At 39.4% G+C, this 23957-nt stretch overlaps 2 protein-coding genes across 6 annotated transcripts; one reads left to right on the plus strand and one right to left on the minus strand.

The window, feature by feature from the left end:
- SDF4 (stromal cell derived factor 4) lies at positions 1–17004 on the minus strand. 5 transcript variants are annotated; one of them, XM_054849869.1, is made up of 7 exons: positions 16909–17004; positions 14595–14964; positions 7991–8127; positions 7383–7496; positions 4343–4501; positions 3027–3202; positions 1–1479 (listed from the first exon to the last, which is right to left on the minus strand). In XM_054849869.1, exons 2-7 carry the CDS (start codon positions 14900–14902, stop codon positions 1303–1305), a joined length of 1071 nt encoding a protein of 356 aa, XP_054705844.1. In that variant the 5' UTR covers positions 14903–14964; positions 16909–17004; the 3' UTR covers positions 1–1302. The 5 variants fall into 5 exon arrangements, with proteins under 5 accessions (XP_054705844.1, XP_054705845.1, XP_054705847.1 ...); XM_054849870.1 differs by lacking the exon at positions 16909–17004 and adding an exon at positions 16602–16699; XM_054849872.1 differs by lacking the exon at positions 16909–17004 and adding an exon at positions 16504–16682.
- Positions 17005–17082: 78 nt separating this feature from the next.
- On the plus strand, positions 17083–23195 carry B3GALT6 (beta-1,3-galactosyltransferase 6). Its single transcript, XM_054849873.1, has one exon. It carries the CDS (start codon positions 17098–17100, stop codon positions 18139–18141), a length of 1044 nt encoding a protein of 347 aa, XP_054705848.1. The 5' UTR covers positions 17083–17097; the 3' UTR covers positions 18142–23195.
- The last annotated feature ends 762 nt before the right edge of the window (positions 23196–23957 follow it).

Genomic DNA, 23957 nt, shown 5'->3' on the forward strand with positions numbered 1-23957 from the left:
TTTCCAAAGCGTGGAGAAAAGTATTTAATGAAAAAAGAAAAAGATGTATGTATATAAAGACTCTGACACAAGCCATTTAACAAAAACAAAAAAAAAAGGAGAGAGGAAATACTGAAACAGAAACAGACAGCAATGCTTGTATTTACATTATATTAAGAGAATAAATTTAATCAAATATAACATCTCACTTGGATTTTCAGGCAACCCTTCAGAAAGAGGGGTTTTTACAGTAAAGATGGAACCAGAGTAAAAATAAATTTTCTATTTTAGACAGTAGTGGATATGACCCTTGTGTTGCAAGATGCTTTCAGAGATTACCCAAAACCAGACTCAGTAACAAGCTTCTGAAGTGCTGACTGTACATTGCACTGGCAAAAGCAGTTCAAAAGCAAAGCCTCTATTTCCCCCAGCTTCATCAGCATCATTAATTTGCACAGAGGCAAGTAATTATACTAGTTTTAACAATGAACTTTAGTTAAGTAGTAACCATACACCTAAGCAAATGCCATTGTTCTGGCCAACATCTTTAAGTCCACAAAGAAACCTTCCCCATTGTTTCATTTTAGAATGAAATTTGAATTTTTTTAAGACATAAGCAGTCTCAAGTCTCTCACATTCCCAGTGCAGCTGCAAACACAAAACCTGTCACACTATAACCAGTTTTCTTTTTAAAGTAGATGCAAAAGAGTTCCTCTGTAACATTTAAAATAAGTTCTTCCCCACAGCTCCCAAAGATAGTTCAGCAATGGAGGGAGAACTTGTATTAAATTCTCAACAACACATAAGTAGGTTGAGATGCACTGAGAAAAATACCGGAAGATTAGCCAATCAGTCTATGCATGGATATTCTCATGAGGTCAGAATACACGTATTTGAACCACAATCTCCTTTACAAAAAAGCCAACATCTTTCAGTGTTATTTGTGATTTCCATGGATCAGCAGCTACGAGGGCACCAAGAAGAGTTAAATATTTAAGAAGCCTCCACCAGATATGATTAGCCAAAAGCAGCTGAAACTTCAGCTGGATTAACTGTACAAAACAGGGCGAACTGATGTCATGCAGGGCCTGCCCCATTATTTACCGGCCTTTTTTTCCCCCTCATACCGAAGGCAACAGAGCTGTAGATCTTATGTATGGACGGAAGTTTTTTTTAAGTCAGGACAACACACTGTAGGCATGTAACACAGATAGCAGCAAAGTAACTTTCTGTCTGTTTGGGGGTTGGATTTTTTTCTTTTTTTCTTTTGTTTTTTCTTTGAAAGCAAGAAAGTGCTTCAGAGCTCCAGAAAAGTGAGCAGGATCAGAACTCCTCATGGACGTTACGCGCATAGTCCATAAGCTTGCTGCCTGTGAAGTATTCACTGTATTTCAGGATCTCCTCCAGCTCTAAGTGATGGTTTTGATTTTCATCTGCTACTGCTATCATTTGCTTCGCTTCATTTAGGGCATTGTATTCATTCATAGGATCCATATATTCCTAAAACAAGTAAAAAAATAATTTTCAATCACTAAGCACACATTTCCACACATCAGAATTATGAACCTTAGCTCTATGTAAGCTTCAGCAATTATGAGACCAACATAAGACACCTCAAAGTGAACATAAGTCATGGAAAAAGGTGTTAGCACATCTCTTTGACAGGCTTACATCTATCTTCTAGCTATTTTTCCATTCACTGCTTCCTTAGCTGTTCTAACAGAAATCCAGATTTTCTCAGCTTATGCCAGTGTCTACAATAAAAATATTTTTGACATTTTGGCTGCAAACCAAACTACTAAATCTGGTGGTTTTAGTGAAGAAATATCAATTCAAAATTAAAAAGTGGCACACTACCGATCTGTATGACCTAAATTTTCTTGTTTCTGGAGATAATCTTTTTAGAACACGTTCAATTTAGAACTTCCTAGTTCCATTTTAAACCACCAGGCAGACACTACAGAGGTCAGAAGTCTAAGAAACAAAGCATTCAAAGCATTTTGCTCCTTCACCTAACTGGAAATATATTAAAAGTTTTCAAGCAGTGCATTTTAGTTCACGATGTAGAAGACTCAAGATTATCTTCAATTTCTTCTCAGAAGATGTGACATGTGCGTGCACGCGTCTGTGTATATGTATACAAAGACTTCACAGATAAAGCAGCTATTTTTGAAAGAAAATTCTCGGTAAAAAGGCTATTAACATTGTCTATGTCACAATATAACTGTTTATCCATAGTACCATTATCGTTCATACCCACATATTTGCATACTGACAAGATTAGGAACTTTAACATTCATCCTGTCTCAGGGAGACCAACATTTTAGAGGTTCTCCTTTCACACTGCCTATGCTGCAGTTCGAATTCTGCTAGTCAAAGTACATTCTTACACCCAGAAAGGAAAAAAAGCCAGAAATGAGCCATAAGCCTCTTCGATTGGCCACAAAACTGCCACAACTATAGGGTGCAAAATATTTCATGTCGTTTGGTAGACTCTTCTGCAGACAGTGTTATTAAAAGAAAGCCTTACTTCTACAAACCAAAGTCCAAAAAGCCACAAACTAGAATCCACACTTGAAAATAATAATTTGGGTTTTTTTAAAAAAGAAAAACACTCTAAGAAGACAAGGGATCTCTACTATTTTCTAGGCTACTGAGGCCCAGGGTTTGTTGGTCGTTGGTTGGGGTTTTTTTATTTTATTTTTTAATATATAAGTTGCCAGTTACTCCTTTTGCAACTGAAAGTACGACTGCCTCAGTAACCAGTGCACCTCATTATGTGACAAAAACCCTAAAAGCATACCTATGAATAAGAGTTATGCTAGGAAAACGCCCCCTCCTCTTTAACAAAAAGCTAACAACACTATCTGCGAGCACTATAGAACAACACTATAATCCAAAGTTTTGTAAAGTAGACACACACACCCCGTAGTGTTAATTCAAATATTTTTGGACTTCATATTCTCCGAAGTAGTTTCAATCTTGTATTAAAAAAAAACACTGCTGGTTTTGAAAACATTAGTACTAACTATTTGAGGAAGACTTACCTCCAGCTCTTCCATTGTGACAATACCATCATGGTTAGCATCAATGACTTCCTCAAATTCCTTCCTTCTGTCTTTTACCCAATCATCGTCAATATCTTGAGCTTGCTGGTTCTCTACAGTACCAACAGGTAACGAAATGAACTCTGAAAGGGTAAGTTTCTTATCCCCGTCTTGATCTACAACAGAAGTACATAGAAACTGAAAAGTATTTGCTTAATGTCCATTAAAAATTATAAATTCCTTCACGTCAGAGGTACATTGGTACAGCCTGCCTGGTTTCAGCAGCCCACAATCCTGACTCTAGCAGAGAAGAATAGTTACCATTTATACCTTTGGTTAGCCAAAACCTCTATGCATTATGGTATATATACAATGTTTTAGAAGGCTAAAAAAATAATAAATATACACTCATCTATAATCTGAACAAAAAAGAATTTCACTGGACCTGAAGGACACACCAGGTGGCAAGCTGGGCTTTTTAACTCTTTTTAATTGTTGTTGTTTATTTTTCAACAATGTACTGCAACAGAAATTTTCTTACAGCTGTATCTAGTCTGCCATTGTATTAGCATTCAGGTAAATTAACCCTCATAAAACACTGTGTACTGCAGTTGTTCTGTCTGTGCATGCCACACAATCAAGTATCACTGGAAACTCTTCATATTTATTAAGCTAACAACAAGCAAAGTCATAGTTCTCTTTTTTTTAATCCAGATGTTCTAGCAGTTTTAAATATGCATCACTATTGACTCAATAGAAAAAAAAACACGTGTGCCAATACTTATGAATTTTTTTAAAAAAACTTATTTTCTAAGAAACCTCAACCATTTATTTCCACTTTCATGACTGTACGTCACAATTCTTACATGGCTGCTGTACTGGGGAAGCACAAAGCAATTACTGCCCTCCTCATGGAACATTCGCATCAATATATTTTATAATATTTTACTATTCAAACTTTTTCTACTACTATGCTACAGTGACCCTACAATGCTGCAGCACTTCAGTGTGAAGTAGCGTCAGCTGATCTTTGTATGAAGTACTCAGAATATCTAACATATAATGTTGTGCTGTTCTTTAACAACCAGAAACTAAATTTAGTGTTGAGAGATGCATGGACAACTCCACAGAGATGCAAGCATTTGGGCTGTTAGTTTTTCTTACTCATCACATTAGAAGATGTGTAGAACAGAGCAAACAAGACGTGCCAAACTTTCAGATTGACCAATAACAGTGCAATGACCTAACAATGTCTACCCAATAAAATGGTTTGCAAGTAAACAGCTCCCAGGAAAGCATGTTGTAAAATGACATACCCAAATCTCGGATAATTTCTTTCACCATGAACTTCAGCATTCCCCTACTATGCTCTGGATGAAGAAAGGACAAGAATTCTTCTTCATTCAACAACAGATCAGGAGGTGGGTTGTCAGCTTGGTACCACCGATCCTTCAGGTTATCCAAAACTTCCTGTGCTAGAAATTTAAGAAAAAGATTTAAGCTATCACGTTCAATCTCCTTAAAGGACTTAAAATATACCTTAGTCTGTTATTCAATTGTTTAACAAGAATGACTTATGAACCCACTATTTTACAGTTGAACTCCCAGGGGAAGTGGGTGCTGAGGGGAAACAAAGTGCAATTCATTTAGTCTAGTTTGTGCTGAAACACTAGGAAAGATCCTTTAACCAAACGACTGAACTGAACTTAAGCGATGAGAATAAAGATTTAGCTACACCTGTATCAAAGCTTCAAGGTATCAAGTGAAAAGTATTGTCCTACCAGTATTGTTAGCTGGTTCTGGTAGGAGGTATGAATAATCCAACTTTGTTCAGTACTTGTTGTTCTCTTTTCTTATTTTCGTATTTTGAGGCCCACTACCAACAGAAATCTTGCACCTGCCTGAATACCAGTAGTACTTTTCTTCTGAATGAATCGTTTTTGTTTTCTACTTCAAAACAGTCCTGCGCACTGAAATATTCTTCAAATATAGAATATTCTTCACATTCACTATCTCCACGTATTGCAATTGTGACATCACACACCTAGTTAGTATCTACAGGAAAGGAAGATGTCAACCAATTATTTTCCTACCCAAATAATAACCATAGAACAACAAACCCTTTCCTACAAAGAAAACCAACCCTCTTCCTATAAAAGGAAGTTTGGCAACATCAAGAACCGATGCTAAGCTAAGCAGCAAGATATGCATTTAGTTTTCAGTTACTTAAGGATACAAGTACTTATTACTCCTTTTAGCTACCTTGTCTATTCTCTATCAGAAGGCATTCTGACTTCAGACCTAAACCCTGCATACATTTTAGTTATCACTATAATTTAATAAAGGGAAATATTTTTGCTGCAAGGAGTAAGTTGAAGTACATCTGTATGAATAAATATATTGGCAGCAAAATCACTTTGCATTTCCACTTCTTTCATTTCCTTTTACACCATGCAGACAAGCACTTTTTAAGTGAATTTTTCCTAAACTTAACTGAGAATCATAATTTGTACATGAGTTTCCACTAAAACCACGCATCTGATTTGAAGAAAAAACCACCCTGCCACACACAACATGAATATTATGTGCACCTAGTGGTCCTGAACATAACCAAACAGGAAAAAAAATACCTGTATAGAGCATTCTTTTTCTGGTGTAGGCATTTTCTAAATGACACACTGGAAAAAATACTGTGTGTAGCACACCCTGCTATCTGCAAAATACACTAACAAACACAAATCTGAAGCATTTGCTTTTCACAAGTTTTAAAAACACTCTGAAAGACTACTGTCTTCAGATAAAAAACTGTTTTTTTTTTAATTTAATAAACTCTCTTAAATATCTCTTGCATGCTTTTGGTTGTTGAGTTACAAGAGGAAAAAAAATGCCAACGGTCACATCTACATTTTTGAATCACTAGTTGCAATTAAGAGGTAAGTCTCCAGTGAATGTTTTTTTGTGAAGAGTAAAGAAATCCTTCAGAGTCACAATATGAATTTTAGCACACGTTTGCAAATGGCAAGTTTGTTATGTCAAGTACACACGTAAACACAGAATAATCAAATCACTTGCTTATGGTTTTCCAGTGTAGCCAACCCCAAACGTTAGAAGTCACAAGTTAATCTCCCTTTGCCTGCCCTTCTCGCTTACTCTCAAATGAAACGCAACTGTCAGTTGAAACTGTCCTTATTTGCATAAGTTAAATAAAGTTGTGTCCCTAGTTTTGCCCTGGCATCCAAACTGTAGCGTGCTTCTACACAAGACTCAGAACATGCCCTAAAATCCACATATTCAGTTATTTTTCATTATATAGACTGAAAAAGAGTACTTTTACACTGCACTACAGTATGAAAATAAATTCAGTCTATCATCCTCAGGAAGCGGTAGATAACTAATTTGATTTTCCCAAACAAGGCTTGTTACCTAGATAGAAAAATGGTTATGTACACACTTCCCTTATTCAGCAAATCTTTTATCTGATGAGCATTCCTGTAAACTGTACTTAACCACACTGCCATAGAACACACTGCACAGGTGTTTTCCCTGCCATAAAATTCAAAGGCCCATTTGCATTTTAGTTGCTTTTTGATAAATGGAAAATATAACATAACCCACTTTTAAATGACTAATTCCTGCAAGGAAAGGCTAAGGCTTTGTGTTTTACTTAACAGTAAATTTAAACACTTTTAGATGGGGGGCGGGGAGCAGGGAGATTACACTGTTAAGAGTTGTCGTGTTTATACCAAGCCAGATTCAAATGAAAGTTTCAAAAGTAACAAGGAAGAAATGATCAAATCTCACTAACCTAAAGAATCGATATCTCTCTATAAAGAACCTAGACAAAACATGAAACAATTGTTAGGCAACCTTCTGCTATTAACTCCTAGTACGCTTTGCAGTGCCTAAGCACATACCTATTTAAACACAACACTGTTTGGTAGCACGTACACCCATCCTCAATTTTAGAATAGGAATCATGTATAGCAGCTGCCTTTCATTTGGAGCAACAGGGAAGCTGGTTCCCCCATTAACAAACAACACGATGGCCCACAGACAACACAGGTATGACAAATTTTAGCAGACTGTTAAACATAAATAACTGAAAACTATTTAAATAGGCAGTAACAAATAAGCAACCAAGATTTTTCAGTGTTAAATATTTACATCAAGAGTGTTGGGAAGGCAGATTTGAGTTAGAAAGGAATCTAGTATTTCTGTCTAATGACTTACACATTCTACATTTGTGTAGAAGCAGAAGAACAACTAAAATATTCATCTTCTGTTAAGAACTGTTTTGACATTCAGGTTTTAGGAAAGTAAAAGAAAAACCGACACACACCAACAGTGTGCACTTACTTTCTTCATCTATTTTCAATTCTTCGTTGTTTCTGATCTTCTCTGCAATCTCTTTTTCATTAAAGCCCTTACTTGCCAAAAATTTAATTTTATATTCATCCCAGGACACATGGCCTGTAAGAAAGGGACATCTCTCAGACATGACATAGTACGCTTAAACAATGAACTTTTGGTCTCATTACTTAAAACGGTACGCGCTAAAATCTTTTGGTTCGGCACTATAACCATCACACTAAGCTTTATGAATGACAATATGAAAACTATCACCCGATTCACTTTTATATTTCTTCAGACCAGACAGGCCTTATGAAAATAATCTATTTATGTCACCGTCCTCACCCCCATCCCTGGCAGAGCCACTTAACTTGTTACAATTTCCTATGACCAGAAGTGAAATAACATAGCAGTCAACACAGAACTACAGTGCCGACTGGAGCACACTACTTCTTTGCTCTATTGTCTTCTGTATTGATCAAAACTGTTGTGATTACATGCTGTCCAAAGAAACTTGGATTTTGTCACAGCACATCTGAAGAGCAGCCAATAGGTTTGGCTACTAGCAATTGACTTAAGATGTCATCAGGAGACGGAGGAACCATTCACCTTACCATCACCATCAGGGTCCACAGCTCGGAAGTGCATTTTATTCTCTTCCACAGCTTCCTGGAAATGTTCATCTGTCTTTTCCATGATCCAGCGCTGCATCTCTTTCGCACCTATCTTTTTATCATTATTTATATCCACCCTATGGATGAATAGCAAATGAGATTTAGATTTGGGGATGGGGGGGGAGGTGTGATTATTTTTAGCTTCTAAATTAATTACTTTGTTGAACAATAACAAACACAGCTTGCTACAGAAAAAAGTATATTTATAACTCTCTCTGAGAAGTTGTACATTCTTCAAACTACAGAGTAAACAAGCAGCAAGTTAGCCACTTATTTCATAATTAAGTAACTACAACATCTAGGTTACTACTCAGTGAAAAACATTCAGCCATACTTCACTGTTAACTCATTTCAATATTATATTTTTGAGTAATTTTTTTAAGTAGAGGAAACCACAAACACATCACTCATGGCATATGAGCTCATTTCCTATTGGTTCAGAATGTTTAATTGCCAGCTGGTGCAGACTTTCACTACTTTGAAAAGTTTATTCTCTAACATTCTCTCAAATCATTAACTCCCTCTCAATTTATCTAAGTCCTTTTTACCTCGATCTTCCAAGAGCTCTGAAGTTTACTGATGAACTGTCTCCCTGCGTCTGCCTAGATCACATCACAACTATCATGACCACCAAAAACAATTAAAAAAAAAAAAGTGAATAACACTGGTGCAAGGACTTTCAAGCTATTTAATACTTTGACTGTAGTACTTGTAAGTGGAAAAAAACCCAAACAAACCAAGTTTCCTCTATTATACCTTGATCTCTGGTAACACATTACAGCTGATAGTTTTTAGTTCTTAACACATTCAAAAGTTCTGCACATACATTTGTTCTCCATTAGGTTTCTGAGTTATCAGGCTCATTTTGCTTTGTCAAAGGATATGCTTGTACTCAGTGCTACTGAGCTACAGAACTAAACTTCTTCTACTGGATTAAAATTATCAGTAAATGTTCAATCTGACAATCCACTCTTCTTAATATATTACCGCTACTGCTTTATCAAGAAAGATACACTGCCATACCATCAATTCCATTATTGCTTATTTCATAAAAAAGAAGTTAATATAAAAATTACAGTTGAAGAACAAATAAAAAACAGTAACAGGGGTTTTTTGAGCATATCACTATTTATTCAAAAAAGATGTATTTAAATATTTAAAACTGAAAAGATACCACTAACATTTAGGAGGCAAGATTCTATTTAAAGCATACCAAAACCAGTTGTGTTGAATTAAAAAAAAAAAAAAAAAAAAAACACAAAAACCCCCAGCTCGATTCTGTCTTTTTTATCTGTTTCTATCACTGTCTTAACAGTACTGAAGTGTTATCATTGAAACTCAAGTCATAAAATATGTGATTTGCCTTTAAATGTCAAGTAAATGTTAAAAGCTAAAGCCAAATAACAACCCTAGCACCTAATTTTCTACAACACTTAACTGTATTAATAAATGCAGTATCAGTGGTTTTAAATATTGTAACACATCTTTCCACACACATATGCACAGGCTCAGTATTAGCAACTTTTCAGTATCAATGGCAAGACCAGTAAAATGGCCATGTTCCACTCACACCACCTTGCACTTACCAGGTGAACAAACGTAGGGTTTGATACGGAATAGGTACTATCAAAAATGAGAAGGGAAAACAAAGTATTTTCCCCTCAACATTTAACATTCTAGTTTCCTCACATCAAAGCTATCAAACTTAACTACTTCCAAGCTGTACTTTCCATCTAAATCACATTGTAACTAGGGAGAAAGGTAACAAACATCCCATTTTACTGCTCTTCTAGCTCATGAAAGCACACCTTTGTTCTGCTACCGCAGTTCACAAGAAGTCTCCAATGACTCAGATTTTCATGAACTAAGAGATATCCACTGTATAAGATGAGCTGAAATTCTTTCAGTGTCCATAAACAGCATTTCTGCTTTTGAGAGGAACATTTACAACTTTACAATTATATGAAACATAAGATATGGTCCTGCTGCGAGGTTACCATCTAAGACAACAAAAACAAAAGACTGTCCATGCTTCCTTAGATAACTATCTCATTCTAAATGGACTACTCAAAACATTTCCAGTAATAATGACAAGCTTAGATAATTACATGTTGCTTAACAACCTAATACTGGTAAGTCACAGAATATTGATTCTATAGCACAGTGATGGGCAATCAGTTTTCTGAGGCAGATAGGCCTGAACACTCAAAAGATGTTAGTAAAGAGTGGTACCTTCTAATGCACTCCTTAAAAAAAACTGCTCAGGAACAAGTACTGGCAAGAAAGAATTTAAGTGCATGAAAACAAGATGAATCCAAGCAAGAATATCATGCCAGACTACAAGTTTGCTCAAACCTTCCTTGGAAATTTGTGTATAGAAATCTTGTGACGATTTCTCAAAGTTCATGGTATACTAGCTAAAAAACAAAACAAAAAATCAAACACACAAAAAAATCTTGATTGCTCTTTTTCTACAAGAAGCATAGTTTTCTGCTAGAGTCCTATCTCAAATTCATCAAAACTTAGGTATATGATGTACTACTTCCTGAATTGACGGCAAAGAAAGCTTTTGTAAAAGCAGGGACAATTTTTAGCATAAATTTGAATTAAAAAACCCAGACTACAGAGAGCAATTTATCTAATTGCTTATCTTTCTCATTCCAGAGAAAATTATAGCTAAACCACAGCCCAGACAGCAGTTGATGCAGCGTGATAAATACCATTACTTACAGCAGTTCCTTATAATGTCTAAGTTCAAGGTTAACACTTCACTGACTATTCAAACTATATTTAATTATCTATTCACAGCCTAAATATTAATACTACCTTTGAGTAAGAAACAAGCAAGTATACTACTTTGTAGGACAATTGGAAATTTTTCTTTAACAAAAGCATGTAGTAAGGGTTGCATTGAATATAGATGTCAAGCCTGGAAAAACAAGTTTTAAACACTTCAGCACAGTTTCTCAACCACAAGCCATTAAAAATCAGATTTTTGTGGTCACCTTTCAAAAAGTCCACATCTAAAAGTATTATCAATAAATATTGGCCACTCGAGTTTTCAGATTCCTAAATGACAACACTGCAATGCTGCCTGAGGTATTGGGGGGAGCAGGAAGGCAGTGATCTTACCTAAAGGACTAAAGATTTTTTTGAGCATGTAACGCACATCACTTTAGAGGTGGTTTCTGTTTCATCCAAATAATGAAAAGCAGATCCAGAAAATAATTTTTAATAACAGAAACCAAAGCAAAGCTCTACTTTACATGGTTGGAGGTATGCAAAATTTATTAGATATACATTTAAATGTACAGGTTAGGAAAAACACAAATTGGGGTGCACACGCTACTTGAAATCTTCCAATGGCATTCACAGCCAACAGTTTTCTAACTGAATAATACAAATCTGTAATCTAAAACAAAGATACAAAACAGGAAAACTTAAAATGTCCCTTCTCATTCTCCATTCTACCTGCTATTGCCCAACATCAGCTGTCGTTACTAGCATCTTCCTGCCACAGACAGAACGCATACCAGTAGAAATGAATTCTGTGTTAGGCTATGAGACAAATCCAAAATTAAGAAAGGGGGCACGGATCTTGCCCTACGTGCAGTCTGAACACAGTCACAACTGTAAAGTCTCAGCTACACTTAGCAGCACTGTGGGACTCAGAACAAGTTCTGCTTTAGGAAGAGGTAAGTTCAGGACTTTTAAACAAGGAGAAGAAAATAAACCAAAACATCTCTGTACACAGTAGTAATTAACAGAAGGTATATTTTAGCCTGTGACCTGATGAATGACCATCAAGGTAGGTACTAGCTAACACAAAGATTAAGTTTTAAATCACAACTAGGGCTGCCATTAAGTAGCTGAAAACATCAGCAAAATGCAAATGCTAGAAGGATACCGCTGTGAGTTTGAAAGTTGAGTAACTCCATCACCACAAAAACACCCTGACAGAAAGCCACGCACATTACATTCTTCTGTACTTGAATTTATTGGTTTTGTTCAGTACAGGTAATTTAAAAGATAACTGACCCTTTGAAGCAAGGCTCACCAAACTGAATTCTAGTACCCAATGTCATTGATTTAGTGAAATCAGCATTACCATAAATACGTTTGAGTGCTTTCAATATCTTTTTTCCTTCCCACCCATCAACACCCACCTACACAAGGTAAACTACACCATAGAGCAAAAGAATTTTTTATAGATTCCAGGCTAATTTAAACTATTTAAATGAAGACTATAGCAAACGTGGGTTTTTTGCAATTATGAGAAGTACAAGAAGAAAGGATGTTAAGTAAGTCCCTCTGACAGATTTTCTTGACCTGAAGATACCTGAACACTTACCCTTGGCAGACAAAGAAGACTAAAAAGAAGCACCCAAGATTTTCTGCACCATACTCTAATTTCACAGGGCAAAGCAGAAGTACTGGTTAACTGGTAAAAAACCACTTCTGTAAATAAGTACAGCTTGTCCTCCCAGTAAAAAGTGACTTCAGAAACTGAAATACAAAATTATGAAATGCCACTTGTTCTTTCAGTCACATATAGCTTGCTTGCCTAGAAAAACATGGTTTGGGGAACTTTTCTTCCATGTTTCAACTTTATTTTCAGTAACCCTATTAGACAATAATGTATACTTGGAATTGACTACTTTATATCATCCTGGCATGCCACAGAATCTCAGCTGTCATTAATTAAAAATACATTGTATGTTTTCTTTATGCCTTCAAAGAAAATATTTTCAAAGCATCTGGAAGCCTGTGACTTACCAGCTTTTCACAAAAGTTCATAGTATTTTTCTTCTCACTCAGCCTTTAAGAGCAGGTCTAGAAAGCAACCGAATTCCTCAGAATGCTTTTCTACATTTCTAATCTGATCATCTGACGGACTGTAATTTTAAGAAAGTATCTGTGTGAAGTCAATCTTGAATCCAATTGCTTTAAGCTTCCTAAGACAATCTCTTCCATAACAGACAGAAATGAACAGAGTTAGCAATTTCTGTATGACATCTACTAACCACCAGTTAAATGTTTCCAATAAGCATACAGCAATAAAGAAAATAAAAGCATCTAAGCACAATCTTAATATCTGTATATATCCTACCAACGAAGTGAGTGGTCTGAACAGCAGACATAGCAATTAAGGACTCTACTCCAAATGAAAAAGGCACTCTGGTTTGCCTACTTGCTTTAGCTGCCTTTACTCAGGAGAACACCAGGAAAAAAAAAATCCAATGTTATGGATATTTTTCTCTGTTAATGAAAAGTTTGCAGAAAAAAGTTTGTTAAAACTTTGTTAAAGTTTGTTTCTCATTTTATGTCAAGTACATGTGCATCCCCACATTGTCATCAGCATTAAGAGCACCAATGTTGTTTAAGCTGTTCTAATAAAATTAATCCTCCATTGCAAAAATGCAAATAAGGCCAGTTCTGCCACCTAGTGTCTACAAGTATGTACTGACTTTGACTGCCATTGCCATTATGTTTACTGACCTCCTAACATCTGGCACTTTATTACCTGACACAAACCCTACCTAGCACAAGTGCTTTATAAAAGGGAAAATACTTCAATGTCTAAAAGTAAAGTTAATATTTTACACCAAATAAAGAGCTAGATGAAGTTTTCAAAAAGGCTACAAAATTCTCATGTTTCATTCTCTTTTTCTAAATTCTGAGGAGCTGAATGTTTTGTTAACACTGCTAACAATGAAGAAAGCTGTCATGTCAATTTCTGAATTCATGGTATGTGAAGTTAGGCATAATTATTTTTAACCTTCATGTAATTAATTTGAAACACTCACGTTTTAGACACTTGACATCTACTAGGAAGTTTTGTGAACAGAAAGCAACTGTTTGTTTACCACAATCTTACCCCATTATCTGTCTGTCCGTTTTCTTCCCCTCTGGCTTTACTATTGTCTTTTCAGTATTCTTCCTCTGCAGTTATTTGCAGAAGTCACAATAGAAACAAAACCAAAATCCATACTGAATATAAACCCAAGCAATACATAAGAAACTTAGATTGCCAATCAAAACTAAACTTACAGCAAAGCAAGAGCATACTACTGCTAGAACAAAACTGAAACAAATTCCCATCCTTCTAATCCATTGCACAGGCATCCTACCACTAAGGAAGCCCTTCCTTACTAATTCCTTAATCTAAGATACAAGTGTGATTAATATTACTTTTTCCTGGTTTCCTGGCCCAAGGAATAATCAATTTTCATACCTCAAGAGGCTAGATAGTTTGTTTGGGTTTGGGTTTTTTTTCCAAATAGAGACAGTATGTTTTGTCACAGATTTCACTAGACCACAGCACCAATCCTGTATACTGATTATGACTCTCAAGACATGTATTCTCACTCCCAAGAATGGTTCATACAGTTATGTTAATACCTTAATAACATGAACACAGTGCTTATAGTATGATGCTCTCCCCCTCATCATTACAATTTTTAAATATTACAGAATATTTTGCAAATTTTACTCTGAAGATCAGAGAAAGTCTGCACTGTTCCTGGCAATGTACATAACTCACTTTGAAAAGATGACCATGAGCTTCTTCCTATTTTTTCTGGGTTCCGAATCTTCCTCAAACTCTTCCATCTCTTTTCCTAGAAAAACTTCTTGATGAAATTCTTTGTTAAGATGTCCATCCATCTCCATTTTGACCCCGTTCAAGTGATCTGGGGGCAAGATCTCATTCTCATCTTTACTGTCAGCTGGCTTTTCTTTGAGGGCCGAATTATTTGCAGGCCTTGCATAAACATCCATTAGAAGAAACACAAACAGAAGGGACAAATACAGAGATCCCAAACTGCAGAGAAAGGCCTGTCTTGACATCATTTTTTTTCTCCTTTTGATTCACAGTATTGGCTGATTGAATTACTGTGAATGGATTAAGTGATCTAAAAACAAAAAGGAAGAGAACACATACAAGTTAAACTCTGGAATATTATGTCACTAATAAAACACCCTAAAATTCAGAAGAACCTACACACACAAGTATTTGCTGTGAAGAATTTTAAAAGCCTGTTAAATAATAAATACATGACAAGATGTTAATCTTTTCAGTCTGCACAACTGTAACCCCTGTCAGAGGACTTTGGAAGATAGCATCCTTTAAATTGCCTAGTTCTGCTCTCAAAACTGTCTTCTGGTGTTATGGCATGAGCTGACCTGACAGCTCAAACCCAGGTGCTTCCTGACAAGTCAGCCCAGCGCAGGGAGCACTTACTGTCGGAGCTCAGCTGTGCAGTCACCCCAACACCAGCACTGCACTTCCCAGCAAGCTGCGGAAACAGCCACGACAGCGCAACAATTTACAGGAGATCTCAGACCGCCTCTTTAGAAAGGCTCAAGAGACATAAAGGTCTTTTTTTTGGGAAGAGGTGACTGAGGGAAATACGATTACAAATGCCACCACGTAAAGCCGAGCTGGAAACACACAAGAAACAGCCGGCAGGACAAGCCACGACCTGCTTGCTGGTGCGTGAAAATCGCTGCCACGTACGAGTTCGCAGACCGCAGGGACGGGGAAAAGGACCGCAGGGCGTCGAGAAGCACAAAATCCACGGTCCCGCGGGCACAGCAGAGCCCCGGGCAGGCAGCGCCCGCCCAGCCCGGAGCAGGAGTCACAGACCAAGCGGCGACAGCTAACTCTCCACCGGCTGGAAGGGCAGCGGCGGTCCCGACCCCGCTCCAGGAAGGGTCACACGCACTCACCGAGAGCGTCGGGGCGCCCGCGGTGCCCCTTCCCTGCAGGAGGGGGACGCAGCCTCCGTGAGCCGTGACAGGCCGCGGGGAGGCCAGCCTCGGCCTCGCTGCCCCTCGCCCCGCTCTCCCGGTCCCTGCGTGGGCCGCGGCGGCTCCTCACGGAAGGACGTCACCCGGCGCGGAGGACCCCAGGCCCACTCCCGTCCCAGAGACACGGGCGGAGGGAGGAGCACGGGCAGGGCCAGCGCCGCGTAGGAACTTCGTCAAAACGCAATACGTGCGTGAGTGGCGCGGAGCCGCCATCTTGGAGTAGGGCAGGAGGGCGGCCCGTTCCGCTGGCGGCAGCCATTTTCCCCTCACAGCGGGACCGCCCCGACCCGCCGCAGCCACCCGGGCCTTGCGGCTGCCGTGACCCGGTAAAGAGGGAAGGCAAAACAAGGCGTGCTAACGATTTGAGGGTGTTTGCTCACGTGCTCTTCCTTACCTCAATAATTAAGCAGACCTCCTCCAAGTGCGAAGGAGCCTTTTTAATTCCCTGTCAGATCCTGGCTATACGTACATCTCCAGTTTTGTGCTTCTCTATTTTATTCGGGAGCCCTTGAAATACTGCGTTTTGTAGGTAACACGCCGCTAGCACTCCTTACGAAATCAGAACAGCTAGCTACCCAGTCAACTCACGACTACTTTCCCAATGCTATACCGTGCCACAACGACGCAACACCGCCACACACCAGAGCTCCCCTTAGTGCTGGACACAGAGCCAGCCCAGGCGCAGCCCGCCCCCGGCTGCACCGGCACTTCCCGCGGCTTCCCTTGCCGTGACACAAACCAGCAGCCGGCACGGCACGGTACGGCGCGCCCGGAACCAAGATGGCAACATGTCGGCGTCGCATGCCCGGTTGCAAGATGGCCGCCGCAAGGCGCCGCTGTGCGAGGTCAGGTGGTGCAGGGCGCGGCCACTCCTCCTACCCCTTCCCCCACAAGGCAGGCGGCGAGCAAAGCGGCGGGCGCTGCACACACCGAGTCCGCGTCGGAGGCCCGGCAGGTAGGCAGGGACGGAGCCGCTCCTCCTCCCGGCCTGGGCCGCCGCTTCCCTGAGGAGAAGGGGAAAAGGCAGGAAGGAGACATGAAACCACCTCTGAGGGACGGCGAAGCGCGGTAAGCGTTCCCACAGGAACCTTGTCTCCTCTCGGCGGCCGTAAGCCGCTCCAGTCCCCGGGGGCGGGGCTCCTGCCGTTCCCGCCTAAATCCTCGGGGGGGCGGGGCCTCGCGGCCTGGAAGGGCGGGGGGGGCTCCGGCCGGGGCCCGCTCGAGGCCTCGCGGCCATGAAGCTGCTGCGCCTGCTGTGCCGCCACAAGACGGCCCTGGGCCTAGGCGGCCTGTCGCTCTTCGCCGTGGTCCTGCTTTACCTGGCCAAGTGCACCTCCGAGGGCCTCCGGCCTCTGCCAGCCCCCCGCGGGCTCCCGCACAGCCAGCCTGCAGCCCTGCCGCCGCGGGGTGCCAGGGGGCCGCATCCCCCTGCAGCCCCGCCACCCTCGCCTGAGGAGACCGCCTTCCTGGCCGTGCTCATTACGAGCGGCCCCAAGTACAGCGAGCGTCGCAGCATCATCCGCAGCACGTGGCTCTCGGCCGCCGGCCGCCCCCCGCACGATGACATCTGGAGCCGCTTTGTGATCGGCACGGGGGGGCTCGGGGCTGAGGAGCTTCGTAGCCTGGAGCTAGAGCAGAGCCAGCACAGAGACCTCCTCCTCCTGCCAGAGCTGCGGGATTCCTACGAGAACCTGACTGCTAAAGTCCTGGCCACGTACGTCTGGCTGGATCTGCACCTGGACTTCCAGTTTGCTCTGAAGGCCGACGACGACACCTTCGTACGCTTGGATGTGCTTGTGGAGGAGCTGAGAGCCAAGGAGCCGCGTCGCCTCTACTGGGGCTTCTTTTCTGGCCGCGGTCGAGTCAAATCTGGCGGCAAATGGAAAGAGAGCGCCTGGGTGCTCTGTGACTACTATCTACCATATGCTCTGGGGGGTGGTTATGTGATTTCTGCAGATCTGGTGCGCTATTTGCGTCTTAGCAGAGACTACCTGAACATGTGGCAGAGTGAAGATGTCTCCCTGGGAGTGTGGCTAGCTCCCATCGATGTGAAGAGAGTGCACGACCCTCGTTTTGACACTGAGTATAAGTCACGGGGTTGCAACAATAAGTACATAGTAACTCATAAGCAAAGCATCGAGGACATGCTGGAAAAGCACCAGACCCTGGCTAAAGAAGGAAAGCTCTGTAAGGAGGAGGTTAAGCTCAGGCTTTCCTACATGTATGATTGGGGAGTGCCTCCTTCGCAGTGTTGCCAGAGGAAGGATGGCATCCCATGAAAGTCTGAGGAAGGAGAAGGCAGAATGTTAATGGACTCTGAGCTTGGTTACTGTTACTTGGGGAGAATCCCAGTAACTAGGGCTTAAAAATTACTCAAAAGCTTTTGCACGATTCATTATGTCACAATCAATGAAACCCTGAAACTCCTAAGAGCTACTGATGTGGCATGATGTAGAGATGTTTAAAGAAAAAAAAAAGATGACAAAAAACATGGAAAGGCTCATATGACAGGACTGAAGGCAAATAATAGGTTGCAAAAAATGGATAGTACAGAAAATTTGGGGGAAGATAACACAGATGAAAAGTTGCTGGAAGATGTTTAACAGACCCTAAGATTTATTTGCTAAAGATCATGACAGGCCTTTATGCTATCTATAAGATTGTGAAACTAGCATCTGCTGTTTATTTCTTGGCAAGGAACAAGTGTCAGTTTGACAAGGTTTGAAGATTCTAATGGGCCTGCAAATCAGTTGCTATTGCCAGTGGGAACGGGTGGCTGGTTATTGACAGAAGCAGTCAAGTAAAGGGAACAATTGTACCTAGGATATTCACGTTAGGGGAGGGAGAGAGAGTCTGTTCTTTGGCAAATGCTCTGATTTACAAGAACGGAACTATTAGGCCTTCTGTGTAACTTGTCTCTAAGCTTTTTGTTGTTTTAAAGACATGTACATAAGTTATCTGGCAGGTACGGAGTAAGTATATTTAGAAAGGTGGATGAGCTATGGTATTTGGCAGATATAAAATATATTATCTTGTTCTGGGGGCAAGTATGCTACAAAGCTAGCCTTCAGTTAGGCATAGGTGTTGTTCTTAGTTTATCCTCCAAACACACTGTGTATGAAGAAACATTTTCCCCTCCCAACAGTAAGTAATCTCATTGACTACTACAAGGTCAGATGTTGTAGGCTTCAGATTTGTCTTGTTCTGGATTACTTCTGTAAAGTGTAAGTTTAACAGGATTAGATAAGTAGAAACTATTTGGAGTTCAAATAGGATTGCCCTAACATGGGTACCTCAGCTAAGAAAGTAAACTCTGTATGTAGTCAAGAGAAATGGGCTCCCCCACCCCCCAAACACCTATCTGAGGAGAACCTTGTCTCTCTTTTCAGGAGCTACACTGCAATCGAAGGAGACTAATCGCCCAACAGTCACATTTAGATCCCCGAAGCTAGACTGTGTGGATTCCCTCCTTCTCTCCAATAGCACCTTTTAGTGGAACTAAACATACTTTTACAGGAGGTCTAAGTTAATTGCTCAAGTGATGTGTCAGTAAATGGGATTACGTCCCTTAGTCCTGTCTACACTACAAATAATGCTAGTACTGACGCAGCTTGTCAGCACCAGATGCAGTATTGAACAGTAAACACAGACAGGACATTCTTGGCTGTAGAACAGATCACTTAGACAATTTCACCATGTTACTTATCTTCAAACCTTTAGGTGAGCCTGTAATTCAAACATTTTTGAGTGGCAGGTGCTCTAAAACACACAAATACTTTTTTTCCAGTACTAGCACACAGTTACTGACTTCTGTCAGCTACAGATCTTTACGTATAAGCAGAGTTTTTACTTTTATGCCTGAAGGGCATTCTTAACAGTTTTACTGTTTGTTGCACACTGCACTTTCATACGATTTCATTTCTTCTTTTCCCCAGGTTAGTGTCTGTTCCCACCTGCAGGAAGAGAAAAATTGCAAAGATAAAAAAAGGCTGCCAATATCTCTGTATTTTCACTTCTTAAATTAACAAGTTAGCAATTCATACCAAAGGAATCAAGTATGGGGGGTTTTTGTTACTCTTGTTTTGCTTAAATTATTGATGATTAAGAAAAGTCTTCTGCAGAGGCTGATAATTCTCTAGTTTGAAAATTTAAACAAATCTTTTACTTCCTTCTAAAACAAAGTTAAATTAAGATACTGGGAAAAAAAGTTTTTAGCATGTGTTCATTCTAACGCATGCTTATGTGTTGACAGATAGGCAGACGTGCTTTTTAACAAGGTATGCTATTCTAAAACAAGAATTTCATGATTACAGGAAATTTAAATTTGGTTTAGTATTTAAAAAAAACCTATTTGCCATTTGGGGTTCACTACTATTGTGTGTATATATGTGATTAAATGCTTGTAATGTGAGTATTTATTTATAATTATTGAAAATGTATTATGTATAGAAAAAATAAGATAGTCAAATGTCATTTTAAATTTGTTTAAGGAGGTACTGTACTGTCCATGAAAATTACATATCAAGCAGTGCTTGAATTTATTGGTGTACAAGCCATTATTTAAAGTACTGGGATCTGAACTGCAGATCAAAACTCTGCTGCATGTCTCTCAAGCTAGTAAGAATGTACAGTTTATCCATTTCTACCAATAACTGTGTTCATGGAAGTTGTTTACATTGCTGACTTTGACTCTCCCTGCCCACAACCCCCCATTCCAACCCCGCAAAAAAAAAAAAAAAATCTTTTTCATTGCTGGCAAAATTAATGGCAGGAAAATGCTGGATCTCCATCTGATATTTGACCCCATGGAAGATATGATGCATACAAATACTTAATCGTTAAGAAATTCTCTTGAAGAGTTTCTGACACAAGTGCGAAGAACACGGTGTGCACCCTGAAGGACCTGGCAGAGCAGATCTCGACAGCAGCACAGCCTGTTGCCTGTCTCGGTGCACGATGAAGCTCCGAAACAGTGGTGACCACTCTTACATTCTTGATGTCTGGATCTCAGTCTGACACAGCATCTTTGTACTCTTTTCTGTGTAAGGTTAGCTATGTTTTGCTCTAGTTGCAAAACAAATTAGCATGGAAGGCTTGACAGATTCTTGTCCTTTGGTAAGTGGCTTTGGTTTTCTTAGTAGACACCCCCTTACTGCAAATATAGCACTTAGCTTTAAATCCCAGTTAACCAGGAAATTCCACAAAAGTAAAAGATGAAGTTTAGACTTTTTTCTTTTTTTAGTATTTTAAAAGCAAATTGAATCATTTGGGAGAGAGTGGACATCCCACATGTTGTATGGAAAACCCCAGAAAAACATTAGTACAAGGTTATTTTTTTATATTTTACTAGAACAAGTTTGCATGTGAAAGACCTATTGATGTTATTTTGAATAATCAAGAAACATCTGTGTATTGCATGAGTGAGTCACAGAAGTTTTAAAGCTTAAAGTTTCTGTCCAAAATTCATTTTTGCGCCCATTTTTTTCTAAAGCAAAATATAAAGCTCATTTTGAACAACATACGAATTGAATATTTTAAAAGTAGTAATTAAAGGCTATCTCTCATACCTTCTCAGGACCAGGTTCCATATTCCTGAAATCCTCTCAGAAGTTTTATACTTGTTTTTATACTTGAAAACCATGATGTAATCTTTGTCTCTCTTGAAAGTCAGGGGGAGGAGTCTGACTTCAGTGGGTCCAGCATTTGGGAGAATGTTTAAATCTGCTGAGAAATAAGTGGGTTTTGGTCTTTATAGGAGCTGTATTAGACTGGAAAGTTTTGTTGTAGGCCTTAGTGAAAACAAAATTATCCAGGAACAGATTTATCTTCTTTTTTTTGTAGCCATTCTTAGTGACAATAGGTTAGTGATATCTTGGGCTTTTTATATTTTTTTTAAATGGTGTTTCTGCTGGTTTCCAAGTTTTCTCTTCATAAATACTTTGCATTTTTAATATTATTGTTAGTGTGGGGAAAAATTATCACATCAGCTTTTCTAGATATGTGTTACGCACTGCACGTTAAGCAACTGTGTCAAGTTTATAAGCTTATGTTGGTGTCCATTCAGGACTACCATTGAGCTGATCTGTAACGCTACTGAGGTTTTTGTTATTATTTACAGATTTTTTTAAAAATATTTTTTAAATCAGGCATTTAGCATTCTACCAGAGCTAATAGAGAAATCAATTGTTCATGATGTGTTCTCTCCGTGATCATATCTAAGAATTGATACTGAAATATTTAAAGTTGACAATGGCATAAACTCCACTAGAAAATTGATTTTATTTTGCAGTGATTTTTTTAAGTTATGTGCAACATGACTTAATTACTGCATTGTGTAGAAATAAGTAGCTAAAACATTAATTTCCACACTAAATAAGCTAACCACTCCACTTAAAAACCCTCAAGCTTCCAAGAATTTATATAGCCAGTTCAAGATTTAAGAAAAAAAAAAAAACAACTTGGAAATTACTATTCCTATAACTGAATACTTTCTTTTCTGAATGTCTAGCCTTGTTTATGTGAAGCTTGCTCAGATACAGCTTCTATGTGTCATACTTTTGACAAATGTTACGTTTTCTGTAGTTGAAATGCCTTTTTTTTTTTTTAGTGTTTAAATTTGCATTTCATGTCTGTTAACGCTAGTGTTTTGGGGGCCAAGGTGTTAGCTTTGCAGGTTTGATTCAAAGCTCAGCAGCATGGGAAGGTGATTAAACATTGCATTTCTATTAGTTTCTGTTCAGCTCCAGCATCAGAGCTGAAATATGGGTTTGGTACTGCTGTACGCTTAACAAACTGTCAACACCTACACTACTGTATATTTTATTTAGAACACACTGCCTGCAAGACTCAAATCTGTTGCTACATGTACCTGTGTAAGATATGCTTTTACCTTGGAACTGGAACTACTTTATGCCAACATAATATGCCAGTTTTTACTTTCTAATACAGACTATTTAGGTAATGTCTAGTAAAACTTGGATCAGTCTGCTGCTTGCAGCCTGTCTGAAGCTGAAGGATGCTACGTAATAAGTGTGCCTTTATGAAACAGAATTAGCGTGGGGTACTGTGCTGAGTATCTTTTAAACAATTGACTGAATTTGCACATTTTTTTGCAGCCACATAACTTTACCATTTGGGGGTGGGGTGTGGCACAGTTTGTTTGCTCAGCATCGATATAGGAAATAAACTGCTCGAAATCTGAAGCTATCTGTGATGATGAAAACTCATGGTAATTGCCTAAGCGTATTGTATATGTATTTATGTCCTTTCGTGTATGCCTTTAATGGCCAAAGGATCTGTGTGCTGTGATTTTTAATAAAAGACTTTTGCTGTATAGATGATTGCTTGTTCTACATAAGAAAAGATACAAGTGTGGTTATTTTATTATGCCACTGAGAGGCACAGAGGAGTGGCTCGGTCTTAAGCGATTGCACAAAACCGCTTCAGTTACCATCAGTAGTAATGACTCATCCGCAAGGCAGAACCCTGACGGGGCCCGGAAGGAATACCACTGAGTCACACATGTATGTGTAAATACAGGTACCTGTTCATCCTAATTTTACATCAGTAGCAATATAGGGGCATGACTTAAACTGTAATGCAGTCAGAGAAAGGGTTTCTCTGACTGAAAAGTGTCTTGATTCTGGTCTTAGCTAAGGAGTGTTTTAAGCAGTTAGACATTGATAAACACCATTGGCTATAGTCCTGTTTTCTGTTAAAAAACCAAAATACTAGCAACATTCTGACAAACAATTGAGAATATTTTCAATATAACATCCGTTCAAATCATTTCAACACTTGGAGCAGTTTAAATAGTGCTAACTTTCTGCTGATGAAGCAGCTAGTCCATTCTCTTTGAATGTGTTCTCGCTGCTGCTGCTTCTGCCAAAACCTTGGAAGCACATTTTGGGCTCTAGCCCAGAGCAACACCTCTGGTTTTAGCTAAACAAACCAATCTATTTGGACCCAGAAGCACAAGATGACTCCGAGTAAACCAAGTTGTTACTTTTGATCAGAAGCATCCTGGTTCTCGCTAGCCGTTCGATTACCTATTAAGATTTTTCTCGGAGGTGTTTGTAATGAAATACACTCTGAC

The sequence above is a fragment of the Grus americana genome, chromosome 21 (genome assembly GCF_028858705.1).
Source record: "Grus americana isolate bGruAme1 chromosome 21, bGruAme1.mat, whole genome shotgun sequence".
Lineage (NCBI taxonomy): Eukaryota > Metazoa > Chordata > Aves > Gruiformes > Gruidae > Grus > Grus americana.

Excerpts from the sequence above, each read along its gene's own strand:
- B3GALT6 (XM_054849873.1), top strand. The coding sequence starts at position 17,098 with ATGAAGCTGCTGCGCCTGCTGTGCCGCCACAAGACGGCCCTGGGCCTA.
- SDF4 (XM_054849869.1), bottom strand. The coding sequence starts at position 14,902 with ATGATGTCAAGACAGGCCTTTCTCTGCAGTTTGGGATCTCTGTATTTG. Across the intron at positions 8,128-14,594 it reads CTCATGGTCATCTTTTCAAA|GGTGGATATAAATAATGATA; the intron begins GTGAGTTATGTA and ends ATTCATCCATAG. Across the intron at positions 4,502-7,382 it reads ATTGAAAATAGATGAAGAAA|CACAGGAAGTTTTGGATAAC; the intron begins GTAAGTGCACAC and ends TTAAATTTCTAG.